Source organism: Nansenia antarctica, assembly GCF_963989245.1.
Source record: "Nansenia antarctica genome assembly, chromosome: 1".
Classification (NCBI taxonomy): Eukaryota; Metazoa; Chordata; class Actinopteri; order Argentiniformes; family Microstomatidae; genus Nansenia; species Nansenia antarctica.
In genome coordinates this window covers 57,536,734-57,557,860 of record NC_137674.1, presented here as the reverse complement: position 1 = coordinate 57,557,860, position 21,127 = coordinate 57,536,734, and the positions used below count along the sequence as shown (strand labels likewise).

The 21,127-nt window shown below is 43.8% G+C and overlaps 1 protein-coding gene across 1 annotated transcript in view; it reads right to left on the bottom strand.

Annotated features, from left to right (window-relative positions):
• Positions 1–7,096: 7,096 nt before the first annotated feature.
• plcb1l (phospholipase C beta 1-like) overlaps positions 7,097–21,127 on the bottom strand; it is a gene marked incomplete at both ends in the record, with an annotated part of 147,655 nt that continues 133,624 nt past the window's right edge. The window contains one exon of the mRNA XM_080538783.1: positions 7,097–7,321. Within this exon, the coding sequence (XP_080394909.1) occupies positions 7,097–7,321 (225 nt within the window). The remainder of the gene's footprint in view (positions 7,322–21,127) is intronic.

The following is a 21,127-nucleotide window of genomic DNA, read 5'->3' as shown; positions in this document are numbered from 1 at the left end:
GCTAAATACCTCTTAAAATACAGCGACTGTAGAACAGCGGTTCGGACAGTACAGCACATAGGACATTAGTCCAGTCTAGATGACATGCACAGTACAGCACAGTACATAGGACATTAGTCCAGTCTAGGTGACATGCACACTGCACAGTACAGCACAGTACATAGGCATTAGTCCAGTCTAGGTGACATGCACAGTACAGCACAGTACATAGGACATTAGTCCAGTCTAGGTGACATGCACAGTACATAGGATAGGACATTAGTCCAGTCTAGGTGACATGCACAGTACATAGGACATTAGTCCAGTCTAGGTAACATGCACAGTACATGGGACATTAGTCCAGTCTAGGTAACATGCACAGTACATGGGACATTAGTCCAGTCTAGGTGACATGCACAGTACATAGGACATTAGCCCCGCGCGTGCTCGTGAACAGGTGGCACTCACGCGTGCAGGTGTGTCGGCGACTCTAGAGCCCGAATGTGCCAGTCCCTAAACTTGTCGCAAAATGTCCCTTATCTTGCTTCTATGTTGCAGGGTCTATAATATATCTATATATCTATATATCTATCTATATGCATATAATACATAGGCCTATGCACAAAACCACAAGCAGACAATTTAATGTACATAAGCAGACAATACAGTGCAATGTTTTACTGCAAATCATGGCCAAATATGCTGGCAGGCAGAACATGAGGAAATTTATTCATATGTCAGTCAAACACGAAAACAGCTGGCTGATGAATATAAAAAAAACATCGCTTGCTTTAAATATCGAAAACGTTAGGTTAGCTATCCATCTCGCACGACGATGACGACTATAACTGATGGGGCGACACATACATGGATGGATGGCAACCAGCGCGAACAGCAGCGAACATCACCAGCAGCAAATGTTTAAAAACATTTTTTTTATCGAGATTTGAATATGCCATAATCCATAATTAAACACATTGCATATGCTTATGGGGAGACTGACACAGTGGGTCCTTTACATAGCTACAGTAGCAGCAAATGGTGCATATCTAGCATGCAAGCTTGGCTACAGCGTGCTGCCAGTTTACTTTTCTGGGCAGCAGAACAAGCCAGTCGGCTGGCCACCGCACAGTGTCCTGCTGCTGCTAACAGGCTAGCCTCGAACATCCATACTCTCCTCCATTTGTCAAGTTTCTGACGCTGCAAGCCAGCTGCATGTAAAAGCTAAGCTAGCTAGCGGGCACGTTCCATGTCTTAATACGAAACAAATGAACCATGCACGTGTTGTTCACTTGTGTTTGAACCATATTTATTATTATTATTGTATCGAACTACGAGACACCCCCTTTTCGTAGATGTCACTAACGCTTCGCCGATCTTCCTGACACCTCGTAGCAGTGACAAACCTGTGACAAACTCGTATTTCGGATGATGCGAAGAAGAATGCGCCTGGAGGCTGACCTCTACTAGCCGACGATGAGGATGGGGTTGAGGATCCACATTCGGCTTTTCAACCACCTCAGCTATCAGCACCAAATAGACAAAAGCTGATGCTCTTTCCAAAACTAGAAACCCGGTATGAAATAATTCTACCACAGGTCGATAAGCAAACGCAACTTCTGTATTCCACTTGCAGCCAAAAAGACAGAAAATGTTATTTTCCTTACGTGAATTGGTGGTAGAGACGGGGGCGGATTAAATCCGAGGTAAAGTGAAAATGATGCTTGCAGAGGCTGGGCCGGGATTTTCTCTCTCCTGCTCCAGCTGCCGTCTCTCTCCCTCTCTCTCTCTCTTTATCCCTCCCTTCCAATACACCCGCTTCTCTTGTACCACTCGCCCTCCAGTGGAGAATGATGCGCTGCTCGATATGGAACCCCTGTGTGTGCGCGTGTGTGTGTGTGTGTGTGTGTGTGTGTGTGTGTGTGTGTGTGTGTGTGTGTGTGTGTGTGCGTGCGTGCGTGCGTGCGCGCGTGTGTGTGTGCGTGCGCGCTCAAATTAATGTTATTTTGTCATATGGAGTGAGTCATCCCTCCCCACAGCTGATACAGTAGCTGTTGTGGCGAATAGTCTAGAGTAGACCCTATGGAATGGCTATCATCAAGATGCATAGTCAATAACTAGCAGATGTGAGATACCTGGTTCTTTTCTGGTACTGTGGGAATCTAAAATGTAACTTTGACCTTTCAAAATGGTTCTTTGGCATGTGCCTGTAGGAGCACCCCTTGGAGAACCCCCTTTGTTCCACGTAGAACCCTCTCTTGTATAGGAATATATAAATTGCTTCCATGAATCATTGCATTATGTATTAATTAAAGGCTGAGGCTATGACAGTGAGGGATGAATCCATCCTTGTGAAGTATTTCCAAGAACAATTGGAACACAGCTGAGGGCTTGTGTGTGTGTGTGTGTGTGTGTGTGTGTGTGTGTGTGTGTGTGTGTGTGTGTGCGTGTGCGTGCGTGTGTGTGTGCACACTGTAGTTTATTTCAACTCAATATGCAATGGTTTATTTGAGTGTGTCTGTTGATATATTTTTAGTAACACCATTAATATAAATGTTGATGCTGCACTAAGGAAATTGCGGCATTGTCCATAAACAGTTGTGCTTCTACAAACAACCACACTGAGGGAGAGAAACAGACCCTGAAGTGTTAGCGTGGAAGTCAAATGAAAGAACAGCATCCTAGTAGCCTAAAATGTGTCACTCTGAATTTTTTGTTGTTGTTTTTTTCCACAGCATGAGGTGTTACAATACAGCTGAAGTCTTCAGTTGTTCTACAACAGCATTCTGTGTGAATAATACCTCTGCCATGCAAATCACATACAAATAAACAAGAGCACAGGTAAATGGTCTTATTACTTGCAATCTAATAGAAGACTAATGCAATTGGGAATGTTATTGTATTCTCTGATACCTGTGTGTGTGTGTGTGTGTGTGTGTGTCATTCCCCCCCCCCCCCCAAAAAAAAATGTTTGCTCCTCTGCTCTCCTGGTGCGTTTGATTAAAGCCCAGTGAAGCAACACCTCCCCTGTCCCTGCAGCAGATGGACAGACACACTGCCATGGTTCTGGGAGTTTGGAGGGGGGGGACAAGACAGGCGTCACTGTTGACATAACCCACACAATCATATTAAAAAATCCTATCTCCTTCCGTGCTGAACTCAGTATGAGGTTAATTAGCTGACTTCCTGGTCACTGGAATGTCCAGAGAGTTCTGGAGGCTTCCCAGTGGTTGTCAGACGTTGTTAGGGGCGACCAGGCCAGTCTTATCTCCTGTCTGCTGATAGAGTTATGTGGAAGGGAAGATAAAAGGACTGACCAGGGTGCTTATGTATTCTTGGCACACGCACATGTACAACCTAGGTTACCTGTTGTAGGCGATAATAAGAGTGAACACATGTCAGTGCATATGCCTGTGAAGTGTGAAAGACAGCCTTTTCGTTATGGTACAATAACAAAGATTTATCTCACATCAAATCACTCTCTCTCTCTCTCTCTCTCTCACACACACACACACACACACACACACACACACACACACACACACACACACACACACACACACACACACACACACACACACACACACACACACACACACACACACACACACACACACACACACACACACACACACACACACACACACACACACACACACACACAGCTGTGATTGTTCCTAGAAATACTTCACAAAGATGGATTCAGCCCTTGCTGTCATACTCTCAGCCTTTAATTAATTATGCACTGATTCATGGAAGTGGGCTAATTTATATATTCCTATATAATACTTATTCTTGTGTAAAGGGCCAACTGTTACCTAGGAGATAATTGGAAGTAGGCCACATAATCTCCCCCGAACATAGACAAACACACACACACGCACACACACACAAACACACGCGCACACACACACAAACACACAAACAAACACACTGTTAGTGGATGTGGGCACACGTGGCTTTGTTCTTTGATCAATGTTTGTGCAGTAAGCTACTCCAGAAGCTGGTTTCTCTTTCAATGAATCCTTTAAGCTGCGGTCCTCTCTTTGTCCCCACCTTCCCTCCCTTACTGTAGAAGTTACGGTAAAATATGATAAATGATTTATGTGTCATTTGTGTTTCATTTATGTTTAATATATAAATTAATGTACATTGTGAATTGTAAAAAAGGGTTAGGGTTAAACCTTAGATTAAATGAAAATAAAAGTAGCCCATACATTCCCACTCTGTGTGGCATTGTGTTACTGTGATTGAAACACCTCAGAAGTCAGACACCCAGGAATCTCAGCTAGGATAGGGAACTCAGAACACTCATGGTGTGTGGTGTTACTTTCTGTTTATTTACAAAGAGGGATGACATGAGATAGAGACAGGTGCATGTTAGCCCCCATACAAGGATTCCCAATGGGATCACAGTATTGCATAGAAGCCAATAGAAATACACTATGTTTTCTCCCACAACCAATCAGAATGAACAGAACCATTAGAGAACACCAATCACAGTATTGAGACCAAACAACGACCAATCAAAACACACAGTTCACTTTTTCTGCAATGTACAATAGCCACATTTATTTTAATTACAGGCAAATTCCCTTTATACTATACTATACATCTCACTGTTTTACCTTTACGTCATACACACATTTACAACTCAAGAATGCATACACTTAAGTTGATGAACAGAAAGTGTTAAATAAAGTGGTTCAAGACATTCAAATAAAAATGTCTAGCGGTTTTATGAGACACTTCTCAAATACTGCTCCTCACACGCGTTACTCAGTAGTGGTACTGTACTAAAAGTGCACACAGTCTATTCAATAACAGACAGCTTCATATAATACAATGGCAATGTACACAATGATGCATTTCACACATTCAACATCAAACAAGCAAAACTAATTCAAAGGCACAGGACTCTCACATCAATACGAACCGTCTTGTATACATGGACTTGTACTTACACTTCGGTTAATTCGTCTCTTAAAACTCCTTTCAAGTCAATAAGCGGTTAAAATATTTTCCGATATCATAAAACAACACATCCATGTGGTTGATGGCACTGTACAGTTCAAGTCAAACACATCGACTCATCTGGGTCTTCGATTGATGTGTTACACACGTCACATGTATCAAAGGAGGGACGGACCAATAGTTCACAAGATCCTCTCAATGTCGGTGCTCCCAGTAATTTACACAGAAATGCTACGATCTTCCGATTCTTTATAAAATAGCTCAAACAACATCCCATATTCAAAATACTAGCTAGGGTTGTAGTCTCCTCTACCTTACTGCAATACTGCATCATGTATTTCCAAATTAATGGGTAATAGAATATACAGTACCAGTCAAAGGTTTGCTTTGCACACACTTTCCCCAACTTTTGACTGGTACTGTATTCCTCTCCCAGTATGTGCCAATAATGCTACCCGCCTGTGCCCATAGGAAGAACCCTATCAACAGAGGACGTGGTGTGCTTATAACTCCTAGAGTCCAGAATTACGGATGGGACAGAACATCATCAGGCCCCACAACTGAGAGGCCTCTCAGCGTGCAGTGGATATGGTTCTGAGGTACCGGGTCGAAAGCGTGAGTGGACCACAGTTGGTGTTTTCGCAACTACCGTACTGTACAGTATGAGGAGATTTACAGTGGTGTGGCTATGGGAGAGTTGGGTTGGGGTTGGCTTCGGAAAAAAACATGTTTAGATATGTGTTGAGTTTTTTCGTTTTGTTTATCTACTAGTTTATCCTGGGAGACCATCACAACTTCCCAATGAGAACATGGGACATGTATCCTCTATCAGTTTTATCATTGATGTCTTTGGTGAGGGGGGCAGTGATTCTGTCTCTTTTCCTTCTTCCATGCCTACATTTCATGAGAATTTAGTACATAAGTAGGCCTGTACATACAATATTATCTTAAGGACATTATTTATTTATTGTTTTGCAGCAGTTTCAGTTTAAATTCAGATCACAAGGGTCATCAGTGTTATTGATTTATTGTACAAGAGGAGAGAATGAATCTATGTGACTTATTTTCTGCTACTGAGCTAACATTTACAATTGTTCAAGAACATGCAGATACATTATTTACCCCCCCCACACACACACACTCACACACACACACACACACACACACACACACACACACACACACACACACACACACACACACACACACACACACACACACACACACACACACACACACACACACACCCTCTGGCCACCAGCAGGATCCATACACAATCTAAACACCTGTCACAAATATCAAAAATGAAAAAAGAAAACTATAAAATAAGTATGTCTCGACCATGCCAATGTCATACAAAACAAATCATAATAAAAACAGTATTCAAACAAGGTAGCAGCAACACATAGGTCTACTTCTGTGAAGACTAAGTTAAAAACCAACAAGCCACCAGTGCTTGTAGGTTAGAATGGAAGTCACGTAGTTCTGTAGAGAGCTTTCAGTGCAAATATGTTAGGAGGAGGGATCTTACGTTTTTAGAAATAAGGATGAAAACAACAACTAGGTCTGCAGTGGTGTTGGACAATAACTTTGCCATCAATAAATTGCAAACAAATTCAACGTCAAATGGTTCAAATGGTTCGTCTTAACCATTACCAATGCCATAAATCCATGTGATAACGGTAAGGTCTGATAAGTGCACACTGACATCAGAACATTGGCACCACTCACCTGCACTACTGCGAACATTGTAAGGATTAAAAACAAGGAAATATTCTCTCTGTGCAATAGTTCAAGTAAGTTACTTCCTGCGCATAGTTAGTGCCAAGTCAAACATACATACTGCATCCTATGGCCGTACCAAAAGATCCGCACCAATCCGGAGATAAACGACGAAACATACGAATACAAACAAAGTATTTACAGATCTGAACAGAACTGCGTACTGAACAGAGTAGGTACGAAGTTACCCCTCCTCACAGATACAGGGTCAGATCTTTCCTCCTCATGATGGTTAAAAATGGTTAGAATTGGAGGGAAGGCTCGATCTGATCCTAGATCTGTGGTAAAGGGCAACACCTACCTCCAGGAAGAACCACCAATAAGGGCGACCCAGTTTGGAGGAAAGGGAGGGGTTTAGTCTCTAAAGGGACGTGTCGAACACTCTGTCTGCAGACCCCTCCTCCATGTCGTCCTCCGACTGCGACGCCTTGTGGTTGAGCCTTTCGGACGTCAAGGAGACGGGTAGGTTGCCATGGGGACTGCCATCACTAAGCTTGGCCTTGCTGCTGTCCTGCACAAACTCCTGGATCTCCAAGGGCAACCTCCGGAACTTGTCCTGGTACTCCTGGTCCAGCTCGCTCTGAAGCTGTGGAGAGAACACACACAGTGGGTCTGAAAAAAACAGAGAACCAACAACATGGGTCTACAGAACCAGCAGCATGGGTCTACAGAACCAGCAGCATGTGTCTACAGAACCAACAGCATGGGTATGCAGAACAAGAGAACCGACAGAGTGGGTGTATAGAGGCAGGAATATGAGTCAATACAATCAGCAGAGTGAGACTAGAGCAGCCACAAGAAGCAGCTTTTTGGGTCAAACGATATAATATTCTATAAATAAATATACTAAAATAAGTGTCAACATGGGTCATTTCTAGTTTTGGTTGTCAACTGTCTTTGAGATTATTCCTGTAACAAAGGTGTACAGTAGCAGATAAAAAAATTAAAAAATAAAAGTTGTTTCTCCTGTTTTCTGAGCTTGCCTGCCTTCTAACAGAAAGCCATAGAGGCTGTTTTTCTCCCAGGCATAGACGCCCCCCATGATTACAGATGACGGGATTGTATTCATTCTGATCCAATAATTGCTTTAATGCTGATTTCACCAGTTAACTACCCCATTGCCTCCCAGGGGGGAGTCATAATTAAAGGAAAGCAGCAAAGATTAATCGTGTCAGAGACTAAGAGCTCTTGTCAGAATTAGGAGAGAAGGTGGTCACTGGAATTGCTCTTATCCCCTAGCCGTTTTTGGTAACCCTTCATTTCACAGCATTACGGTATTATGTAGGTACTTAGAAAGTTATTACCTCCAAAACCCAATGCAAACGATACATCCGTTATAGAGTTTGGTTTCATAAATGCACTTCATAATATTACAACAGCTTCAGTCTACGTATAACTTGAATAACATGTGATTTATGTTTATTATTTAACAATAATACTACTACTACTACTACTAATAATAATAATGCTAATAAATATAACTGCAAGCGGCAATGGGGCGTGTTCCTACAGATATGCCCCCAAAACCATAAATGACAGGTTGTAGATTGACAGATAGAGGGTAGACCTACAGACAAGGGGGTAGACCACTCACCTAATATGGGCCAAGTTGAACTCATGATATACTAAGCTATGATATTATGAAGTACCCTAAGGTACTGTAAGGTACCAGTCACCTAATTATGGCCTGATATACATAGGCTACTATGCTATGATGATAATATACACTAAGCGTAAATACGAAAATGCATTGTGGATTAACCTTCCCCAGTTAATGACCATGTTGTATAGTTTATGTCAAGCATTTCACAACGTATAATGTGCTTACACTATATTCTAGCCTAACCCTATATATGCAAGCCTAGCATAGTATGCCACCCCCATCTGACCGAATCAGGTAAAGCGGTCATGAGAAGATTAATTTTAAAGTGCTATATTAGCATTAGCCATAGCTTTTAGCCAAAATGGTCAAAGGCCTGACAAATGGCCTGTTTTTTTAGATCTGGAAATGCTTCAAAATGGTAACACATTGTTGTGCCAAGATGCATTGCTAATCAGACATGGAAGGTATATGTTTTCAATATATTCATAGAGTATGTTAAGTGATATGAACCAGAGTAAAGTTGTCTGTGTAGGCTATTTGTGAACAATATATAATGTTAAGCTGAATGGAATCAATATACAGCATAGAGGCAGTGACAAGGTTAGTGAATGAGTGGAAGAGGAGAAAGCAGTGGGAAGATGCATGTGGACGAACCCAACTGCATAAAGATGCACGTCTCTGTTCTCGCCACTTTTCTGAAGATGCATTGGAGGCATTTAATCGACCACCGCTAATGAAAGAGCTCACAGGTAAGACTATGGGTTATCATAAAACGATAGTTTGATAACGTCAACTTGCCTTGAACAGCTGCGGACAGAAATCTGTGCTCTTTACAACAAGTTTGTTTGATTGAAAACCTTTATTGTCCCCAATGGGGAAATTTTGTTGTCAAACAGCTCAGTTAGGGCAGAAAACATTCAATACAGAAAACAGAAACATTCAATAAAATACATAAAACAGTGCAGGCTCAATAAGTAAAAAGTTCCAAAAGTTCCAGCTCCAGGTCTCCCCCACCCTGCAGGGCCTGGTTGTAGAGTCGGAGTGCAGCTGGAACAAAGGACTGTCCAAATCTTTTTGTACTTTGGCGGGGGAGAACAAATCTGTGGCTGAACTTGCTCCTCATCCCCGCCAGCTCGCAGTACATCGGGTGGGAGGGATTGACCAGCATGGCCGCCAGTTTTTTCCCCATCCTCTGTTCTGCCACCACCTCTAGGCTGTCCAGCCCGGTCCCCACCACAGAGCTGGCCTTCTTCACCAGTTTGTTTAGCTTCGCAGCATCCCTGGCACAGATGTTTCCACCCCAGCAGGCCACGGCGAAGAACAGAACGCTGGCAACCACCGACTGATAAAACATTTGCAGCAGCTTGTTTGTCTCCTCACCTCTCAGATTGTCTTCATTTTGATCTACATTTTGTGTAATGTCTTCTCTGCTGTCCTCCTCGCTGCGCTCGGGCTCAAATTGAAAAGGCTGGACAGCAAACATAGCAAGCTAATTGCGACCTGCCACCTCTGTCCTCTCATATTCATACAAGATGGAGGAGGGGAGGAGGGTTGGCACGTGTTGTGCCCACTCCAAATGAAGCGTCAGTACCACCACATTACCACCTTTTGTCTAATCATGGTAATTATTTCGGGCATTGTTACCTATGCTCTCTAGTTGTGGCATGCACATTTATAGCATGTTTGGTCAGGGACTTTACCTAGCAGAGCAACATCTATGAGAATTAGAACATTCTGGCCCAATTACTTTTTGTTTTCATATCATTTTCTCCGCCATCTTGGAATGGATCTCTTATCCGTGAACACCCTATAGAGAGACGTGCACCAAGCATGTTCATATGCAATTTTGGACCAATCAGACTTACAGTTGATTTTAAGTTAAGTCACTTTTATTGTATTGTATAAGTTTGGCCAAATTTTGCACCTGCAGAAAAAACCATCATGGCGGACTTTATGGGTTCTTGAGGCAAATATGTTCCCCATGAGGAAAGACACATATGTGCAGGGGTGAAAGTGGTTTGAGTTTCTTACAGGAACGATAGGCTACTACCCCAACCTTCATCGTTTCATATTGTTCTCCTCCTGCCCCCAGCTTCATGCATCCCTGAACACACACATCGTGGTGTTGGTGTCGAAATTAGAAACACTTTAGGGCTGCCAAGTTTCACCAAAAGTTTGGAGTGAGAGTTTTTGGTGGTGGAGCGACCCAAAACTGTGCACGTTTTGGTAGCGGCGGCCCCTCTCTCCCACACAATTATTTGTGCTAGTTTTCTGCAATTTTAAACCAGCACAAGAAATGAAAATAATTGGAACATTTGATAAAACAAGAGAAATTCAGATAATATATCTTAAGTCTTAATAAACAAATACAGTAGCCTACAGAGTCTAAAACAAAATTGGGCCTCATCAAGTGAACTCAACCCCTTGGTCAGCAGCAGAAAGACCCGTGGTCATCATCTTATATACAGTGCATTGCTCATAGATGGCTATCATGTTATACAGTACATACCAGGGTTTTTTCATGGGGCAGAATCAAGCCTTGGATGTTGATGTTGTGCGCGCGCAGTGCGCCCAAATTTTCTTTGAGGGACCCCCAATTGTTGTATTTGTATTGTAAATTGTAATTATTAATAATAATAATAATAATAATACGATGCGATTTGAAAGTACCAGTAGGCTACCAGATACGTATGCACATATTTTGCTACCAGGGTTGCCAGATGGAATTGACAATTTCCAGCCCAACCAGTCTAAAAGCTGTCGAATCCACCCGTCCAGTGTGACCAAAAGTAGCCCAATCTGGCAACACGGCTTGCTTATGGCAGCATATAGTGGACTAAATTCAAATGTTAATGCAATTTGAGATTGCATTTGCATGTTCCACTTTTGCATGCATTCTTTCAGACAATATTCAAATTCAAATGCAATTCTAATGAGTGGATGTGTTTCCTAGAACATATAAATGCAATTGCTAATCACATTATTGCATTACAATTTGAATATTGACTCAAATAACGCAGGCAAAAGTGGCAAATGAATATGCTATTTTGGGATTGCTTAGTCATTTTCACATTAGAATGAAAATGTGAATTTTGTCAGCTACAAAGCGGATGTGTTTACTAGAACATGTAAATGCAATTGCGTATCACATTATTGCATTACAATTTGAATATTGACTCAAATAACGCAGGCAAAAGTGGCAAATGAATATGCTATTTTGGGATTGCATAGTCATTTTCACATTAGAATGAACTTTTGAATTTTGTCAGCTACAAAGCAGCGCATGACTTTGAAAAATAAATGTCAAATGGCTTTGCATTATCATTTTAATATTGACAGCGAATGTGCACATCAGGTACATGAAAATGAAAATGCAAATCATTAGAATTGCATTTGAATTTGAATATTGTCTGAAAGAATCCATGCAAAAGTGGAACATGCAAATGCAATCTCAAATTGCATTAACATTTGAATAAAGTCCACTATATGCTTCCATACGGCGCGACTGTAATCCCGGTCGGACTGTCTCAGTGCCCAGTGCTGCCCACCCAACCACGTTGCGTCGTGTCGGGTCTACTGTAAAGCGGGTTAACATGTCCTTTTCAAAGGTATTAAAATAGACGCAAGGAAACATAACGTCAGCCATGTGTTTCCTTGTTGGAAATTATGGATCGTGAATCGTGATTGCTTCTGCACTCTGCAGCAATCGGATTTTGATTGACAGGCAGCTGCATCTCTTCCCCCAACGGCGTTCCGGCACAGAAAGTCTTGCCGGAACGCAGCACCGGACCGTTCCGGCCCACTTTCACCTATGCATATGTGACAGGGTTTGATTAATAGGTCCCCATCTCGGCAATTGTGAAACCTCACAATCGAGCCAAACAAGTCTTGTTGTGAAAAAATGTGTTTTCCGGTTTTTGGCATAGGACGACAAACGAAGCGATGAAGAACCCACTCGATGTCATATCCAACAGTTTTACATTCACTAAATACCGGTACCTACATTTAGTTAGCAAAGTCGGGTGGGGGGTATTATTCGTATTATTGTGGCAGTGTGTGTAGCCACGCCCACCCCAGCTGTATTTAAGTAGCCATCTGGACCTGTTGACAAATTTACAAGATGGATGCGGATGCTCTAGCTAATGCTATAAACCGAATTTATGAAGCCGCTAGAAATATCGACAGTGGGCAATTAATGAACTCCTTCATACTGGACTATACATAACGGGAACTCCGAACTCCGAATCTGACGATGACAAGAAGACAACAGGATTTCAGACATCAATCTCCACATCAGTTCACTTTCATGGGACAGTCGTCTGCAGACAGACCTTTTGCTGTGTTCTTGGGTAAGTTTTAGTGAGTTACATGTGTTGTATACTAGGATTTTGTGTTGTTTACATAGGATAGCCAAACAGATATTTGTTGTTTTGTGAGTAAGGTAGATAGCGCCTTTGTTAGCATCAGTTATCAGACCACTGAAACTGCTCACCACAATTATGCCACCCCTCTCCAAAACTAATGAGATGGTGGGAGGAAGAAATACGTTGTCAAAGATAAAACATAATGAATAAATAAATTTGTTGCAGACCTACTAAACATGCAACATACTGTACAGTATGTTTCATGCATCATTTTAGTGTGTGTGTACCAGCTAGCCAAACAAGTGTTAGCTTGTTAGCTAGATAGGTAGCTTTGTTAGGGATGTAATAGATTATAGAAAAAGTAAATGCTTTTGTAATGAACGGTAATCAGGGTTTTTCCTGCATAGAGAATTTTGAGGCGGCCGCCTCCGTCATATTTCGAGCCGCCTCCAGCTCTCGACAAAACTCTGACAGTCATATTTTCTACGGTGGATTTCTGTCATTTCTAACTGCAATTGCGGCATTGCGCCGACGTGGTGGCTGGGGCGCTGTTTCGCAAATAAGTTAGCTTTCGTTTTTTGCTAGCGAAATAGCTGATAGTTGATATTGACTGCTCAAGGAGAATACATATTTGAAAGTACAGAATGCCTGAGAGCCTTATATTGCATTATATTACATTATATTTTGATTGGTCATCTGGTGCCTGAATATTGTGTTTTCCTTTACATAAATAATGACATTTCCACCATAAGTTGATGCAGAAAGGTCACAAATTGGTGCATATCAATTCACCAGAATGCAAGAAATTAAGTGTTTGATGCTCGTTTAAGGACCCCCAGACAGCCCCGCTTCATGGGTCCCCCCCGATGTCAAACACCACTGGTACCACCTCCGCCTCATTTTGAGCCAGGAAAAACCCTGGTAATGTTATGTGGAATCAAAAAGAATGATTAATTCTTAATAATATAATATTAATAATATGTAGATTTGCTGTAGAATAATACTGTGAATTGAAATGATTTCACTAGCCATACACTGAGTCTATGGAAAACCTACACTAGAGAAGTGTCCACACCTCTGACCTGAAATTTGTGTTACAGAATGAGGAGGTGAGAGGTTCTGAGAGATGACACCTTGATGAGTCACCAGCACTTCAGGTATTTGTCATTGTCATTGTATAAGCAATTCTATTTTATGAAGATAGTAGTAGGCTATTTCGTAAAAGTGGTGTTGGTAACAGTGGGCAATCATTTGAAATGTACTGTCTTCTTTTTTTATTACAGCTTTGATGCCCAGATGGGATGGGAAGGAACTACGCGAAGTCCCACTAGATGCTTTATGGACTATAATGATAAATGCATGCACACGGACGACATTATTCTTTTTTACCATTCTATTATTGTATTGCTCAATTGTATCTTGCCTAATTTGTTCCATTACCATGAATTTTACTCTCTTGTACTTGTAATGGGACGTAATAAACTTTTGGCACACATGGCAATAAAATGATGATGAATTATGAATCTTGAATTATTATTATTATTATTATTATTTAGCTATTTAAACGTGTCAGCCCTGCAATTTTGCTTCCTGAGGGTTAGCTGACAACCCCACTGACAGATGACAGGTAGGTAATGACAGGTAGTGTAATGGGGGAGTGGTTGTCTTGCGGGAGTGATTAGGGTGGAGTTAACCAGCTATTGTTCCCACTCATTACCTCTGTGAAAAACGTCTCTGAAGAAGTTTGAGGCTAGATATCTCAGTACTGTGGTTCAGGGGGTATCACCATTAAACTATCCATGACTTCTTCAACTTGTTTCAGATTTCAATGTATGACACATCATTTTAAAGCTTACAATCTACCCTTTCATAATCTGGAAAAAACAGAAAAAAGATTTTGCCCTAGTTGAGGACTTTTTAACCATGCCCTGTCACATATGTAGGCTACCAAGTTTCATACATTTTCATCCTATGGGGTGGAAATTCATATAATTTTTGAGCTATTTGACCAAGGAAAAGAATAAGAAGAAGTAAACCACCAATGACAATACTACGTAGTAGGAACACTAATAAAAGCATTTCCAATGCTCAATCCAAACTTTGCGATGGGTTTTGCCGTTCACACTACGTTTCCTAACACCTGGAGTGTAAAGTGATGCATTAATGATACAGTACACCTCAGCTCTATAGGAACACACCACTCAGTGCAAGGGAGACCAGCAGCTTTACTTTCAGCTTGTGCGGAATGGACGTGAGGTGAAAAATCTGGCCTCGAAAATAGCACTCGTATTTCAGACACAACACCTAGCACCGCCGCCAGCGTCAGTGGTCATCCCCCGCGTTTGCGCTAAGACTGTTGTTTACACTGTGAAAATAGAGCCCACAGCCAGTACTTCCCAGGCCTGTCCAGATACCCAAGGTTGTAACCACCACCAAACGGAGGCTGCATCGCCCTTCCCCAGAGGGTCCGGGCATCAGATAAGAACAACGGAAAAGAGAATCCTCATGGTTTCAACTTTAGAAAGGAACACTTGTGTAAGACACAGGGCGGGCGACAAGTCATGGTGTCGAGATAATTATAGTCCTGGGTTGACAATAGCCATGGGATGAGAGATATTCAAGTGCGATATTACGCCGAAGAGCTTATTCCACTCAAGGTCCGGAGAGAGTGCGTGAGGTAGGAAGGTGGAGGGCTGTCACTCCTTCAGTCCCTCCTGATGTCTGGTCCTCTGAGTGTCCTCAAGTCTATTTGAAGACGGTGGAATGTGTCTCAGATAGACACTCGAATGCACGGTGAGGAAGTGAGAAAATCCAGCTGCCTTTTCGTGCGAACTATGCATGCCGTGTCTCCGTGAATACACGATCCACTGAGATAAGGCAACATAACCAACACGAATGCCCTAGAGTATCGGTGCCTCTAGGTTTACAGTGCTGACCTTCACCGTGGCCTCTCAACGCCAACGTAACAGGAGTAGGCCTGCATGACAATGATGATCACTACTTGGTATTCTACCTTGGTGATCTCCTCTTGACCTTACTGTTCCGCAGTGAGTGCGGTTGGTCAGTCTGAAGCTGAGTCTGAGGCTGTCACTAGGCTCCGCCCCCGAGGCCTGCCACGCCACCGGGTCACCTTCCAGGAAGGTCTCCGTCTCGCCCAGCAGACGTTCTGCACAAGACGCTTCGTTAGCCCCTCTCTCTCCTCTCCACACCTGACCTACTTAGGGGAGGGACAGTCTGCCCGTGAGGGGTGTGTGTGTGTGTCTGTGCGCATTTGTGTGTCTGTCTGTGTGTGCGCGTGCGTGTGTGTGAGTGCGCGCTCGTGTGTGTCTGTGCGTGTGTGTGTCCTCACGCGTGTGTCCGCGTGTGTGTGTCTGTGTGTGTTTGTGTGTGTGTGCCGGGCCAAGGCAATCACACCATCTGATTAAAACTGTCATCTCTCCCTAACCTCGGAGAACTCCTTGGCCCCGTGTGAGGGGTTGGACGGAGTTAGGGGACGGAGCGAGTGTGGCAGACAGACGGGTCCGCCGGAAGTCAGCGGGCGTGTGTGTGAGCAACACCTCCGGCGCCGATGGCTGTCGGAGATGAGGGGTGTGTGACAAACGCGACGCCTCATTATCACCCAGGGGGCGGAGTGACAGCTGGGGTAATTAAAAGTCGCAAGGACAGAGGGATGGAGGGAGGAGAGGAAACGGAGAGAGGAGAGGAGGAGTGGTCAGGGCTGGTGTGGTCTCAGGCCTTCTCCCTCCATATGTGACGGGCAGCTGGTGAAACCTGGAATAAGTCGCTAACCAATCCAAAATGTTCTGACTTTTATTCTGAAAGCACATTGCAGTGTTTTGGCTGGACTAGCGAGTGTGCCATTGATTTTCAACAACGTTGAAATAAAAAATGAAAAAATCGGAATAAAAGTCTTAACATTTGTTCGGTTGCTGACTTGTTCCCCCTTTCACCAGCTGCTGTCACATATGGCCAAACATTCTCTCATCCATACGTCTAGGGTGGAGAGGAGGCGAGTATGGGGCTCAGTGACTTGAGGTATTGGAAAGCTGACACATCCCGATGACAAATGGTATTCATTTAGGTAACGTTTGGTGTCACTGAGCTTCCACTTCTGTGTTTCTTCTCAAACATGTCATTAACATTTTGTCCTACAGTATATCTCAATAATCTAGTCAAACAACTGTAATGTTGATCTCTCTTCTACTGTGTGCGTGTGTGTGCGTGTGTGTTTATGTGCATGTGGATGTGACGACCGCGCGCGTGTGTGCGTATGTGCGTGTATGCAGTCTAGTTTCCATTTGGCCACAAATGAGGAGAAGCAAGCTAACCAGCCACATTTTAAATATACCTCCCATCTCAGAAGACCTGTCATCTGTCAACAAACCACACACGCATTTTCTGCCTTTCTTAAAATACTTCATTCAATGACCTTCTTCAACATCTGTCCTCATTTTGAGAAGCCATCGAGGGAAGCGGAAGGGCCTCCGAACTAAATTCAGATCCAAATTAAAATCATGGCTTTCACCTCCTCATAGCCATAGAGAAACTAGAGATAGCACAGGCGGGTACATAACAGCACATACATAACAGGTCTGAAACATCCAGGAGTATCTAAACAGCTGAAAAGGAGGAACTTGTGTGTCTTAGCCAAACAATTCCGGGAAAAGGAGGATGTAGTAGGGAAAAGGAGGATGTAGTAGGCGCTCAAGCAATCAGGACAAGCGAGTGTTAAAAGGCAGCTCAACACGTTCTTCAGCGAGAGAGAGAGAGATGGAAAGGTGGCCAACTGAATCGCTGTTAAGCCATAATCGCTTTCAGGTACTTACCGGTACTTTAAAAAACGTACTAGATGAACGTGTTATTATCTCCGGAACCAAAAGAATACATTTACACAATTATAGAGTGGGTTTCATAAATGCACTTACTCACATTCTATATCTTGCAGGATAATTCTCAACTGTTCTAAACTGACTCAGAGTCATGACGCTAGAGGACTTATGGAACAAGGGCAGGCCAAGCTCATGTGTACACACTTCTCCTCCTCATTACACTCTAGCCAGTGTGCCAACAACTCGTGATGTCCTATCACAATTAATTTAAAATGCATGTATTGTGTGTATGCGTGCGTGTGTGTGTGTGTGTGTGTGTGTGTGTGCGTGTGATATTGCCCTGTCCTGTCGCTGAGATGTCTAAACACTGTCCAATTAGGCTCCATCTGAGCACCCGCAGCCAAGAGGTCAGACAAGGGTCACCACCCCCCAGCTATGTGGGCTGTCTCAAGGATTGGAGGGAAGTGTGTGTGGTGTGTGTATATGTGTGTGGGTGTGTGCCTCAGTGTGTGTGTGTGTGTGTGTGTGGGGGGGGGGGGGGGGTGTAGTAGTGCAAGAGAGAGAGAGAGAGAGAGAGAGAGAGAGAGAGAGAGAGAGAGAGAGAGAGAGAGAGAGAGAGAGAGAGAGAGAGAGAGAGAGAGAGAGAGAGAGAGAGAGAGACATTATTTCCACCATAATGGCCATAACTATGCAAATGCTACTGCCAATGAACTATAGTGGTACACTGAATGGGATAAACCACAGAGCCAATATGAAGAGACCTCACTGCTGAGAGCATAGACAGGTTATTCCTCTCTCTCTCTCTCTCTCTCTCTCTCTCTCTCTCTCTCTCTCCTCTTACTCATTCTCTCCCCGTCTCTCTTTCACACCACCCCTCCCCCCTCTTCTGCAGTCTCTCTTTCTCCCTCCTCTCTTCCTCTCCCTCTCCCTTTTTTTCTCCCCCACTCCCCCCCTTCTCTCCCTCTCCCTCTCATAGTCATACTGATATATAGAGTTGGCCCATTCTGAGGACATGAACCATAAAACAGGGGTGAAGATGAGACTTGTTTTCGACAGCACGACAAGAGCTGTGAACCTGTAAAAACTGCTTATACTCCACAGGGACACAATATGCCAGGACATACATACACCCACACATACACACACACACACACACACACACACACACACACACACACACACATAGGATGGAACCTCTGCTTTGAGGTAAAACAGCAGCCCCATACTACAGCAGGCTGTATCCTGACATGGCACACACACACACACACACACACACACACACACACACACACACACACACAACAGGCCTTGTCGCTCAGACTCAGCTTTCCACTGGAAGTGTGTTCCCTATATGTGTGTGTGTGTGTGTGTGTGTGTGTGTGTGTGTGTGTGTGTGTGTGTGTGTGTGTGTGTGTGGGTGCATTATTGATGCGACCCTGCGGAGCGGAGAAAGAGCAGATCAAAGGCAGTGATGAGGGACGCCATAGCCGCTCCTACACGACCCACAGAGAGAGAGAGGGAACTGACACACACTGACACACACACACATCACCATGCTAATGTACACCATGTGGTTACCCTGTCTGTTTGTCTGTCTATAAGCCGTCTCACCCTCTCCCTCAACCTGCCTCTCCCTACCTCTCTTTCAATGTCTCTCTCTCCCTCTCTCTCTCTCCCTGGGTTGTCATGAGGATGCAGCTCCATATTAACAGATTGCGCAGAGAGAGTCGTGAGGGATGGAGGGGGAAATCGGGGATAGGGAGAGGGGGGTGACAAGAGTTTCCATGACGACCGAAAGGGGCTCGCACTTGTCGTGCGTGTGTGGGTGCTACGTGTGTGTCCGCTTGTCATGCTCCCCACGCTTGGGGATGCCACGTTTTTTGGGGCGCCTTTGAAATAAGGAAACACGTGAACACGTGTGTGTGTGTGTGTGTGTGTGTGTATGTGTGTGTGTGTGTGTGTGTGTGGGTGGGTGTATGTGTGTGTGTGTGTGTGTGCGTGTGTGTGTGTGTGGGTGTATCCATGCGTGTGCACGTGTGTGTGATGCCATTTCACACTACCGTCAGCTGACAGCCTGTGAGAATGTGTGAAAACAGAGAGTGGAGGCGCTATAGACGTGCAGTCCATTTACTGTTTTACCATTTCCACTCCTCCAGCCCTGGCAGTTCTGTGAGGATAGTAAGCGAGGGTAGACGGCGGGGAACGAACAACTTCCTCCAAAAGGACGTTGTTTGGAACGCAGACCGCATAGCTCGACGGCCACCCGTGGGTTAATAGCGCTCATATAATTGCGAGTGATTTCGAAAACGGCACAATCATCATCTACATAAAAGCCTTGCCATTAGCAATCACAGATTGGAACTCGATACCGAACTGCCTCCTCGAAGGGTGTGAGTCAGCATCCCCCTGGCGTTAAGGAGGATTAAAAGTGGTCCTGCTCATTAAGTCGGGCTTCATGCAGAGCGGTGTGACGTCCTGGGGGCCATTTTGATTGGAACGTTAGCAGGACACTGACACCTGAGCGCACACACAGAGTGACGATTGAGGAGCACGTCTCTCTCTCTCCTTCTCCCTCTCTCTCTCTCTCTCTCCCTCTCCCTCTCTCTGCTTTCCTTTTCCTCCATTTCATATCCTCTATATTGCTATACTGTATGTGATGGTGATAGGGGGAACAAGTCGGCAACCGACCAAATGTTCAGACTTTTATTCTGAAAAAATGTAAATAAATGTCAATGTTGTTGAAAATCAATGACACACTCGCTAGTCAAGCCCAAATATTGCAATGCAATGGATTCTGGCTTTTGCTAACAATGTAAAGTAGTGTTATAGTTAACTAGGTTGTAGTGGGGATTACTCACCGAATCCATTGCATTGCAATATTTTGGCTTGACTAGCGAGTGTGTCATTGATTTTCAACAATGTTGAAATGTATTTAAATTTTTCAGAGTAAAAGTCTGAACATTTTGATTGGTTGCCCACTTGTTCCCCCTTTCACCAGCTGCCGCAAACTCAACCGTGTCACAAGTCCTATCTTGACCCTGACAGCACTTCTCAAAATGATTAATGTTGACTATCCATCGGCCTTACCATTCATTGGGCCTAACGATCCTACTGATGTTCAGACATATAGGTGATGTTCAGACACATAGGTGAGGGATGTTCAGACACATAGGTGATGTTCAGACACATAGGTGACAGATGTTCAGACACATAGGTGACAGATGTTCAGACACAGAGGTAACGGATGTTCAGACACATAGGTGATGTTCAGACACATAGGTAACGGATGTTCAGACACATAGGTAACGGATGTTCAGACACATAGGTGAGGGATGTTCAGACACATAGGTGAGGGATGTTCAGACACATACAGTACGTAGGAGAGGGATGTTCTTCTTGTGGTTATCTTGTGGGCTGATGTAAATGGGTTAGATATGTACCAGCTCCAGTAATTCTCTAAGTAAACTGGTTTCTGTGGTATCAGGTGGCTACTTCATTTGCACATTAGGGATAGCTGGCCTGGTCTCAAGGTAAGAGAACACACACACACACACACACACACACACACACACACACACTCCTGGCATAGCGCTAAC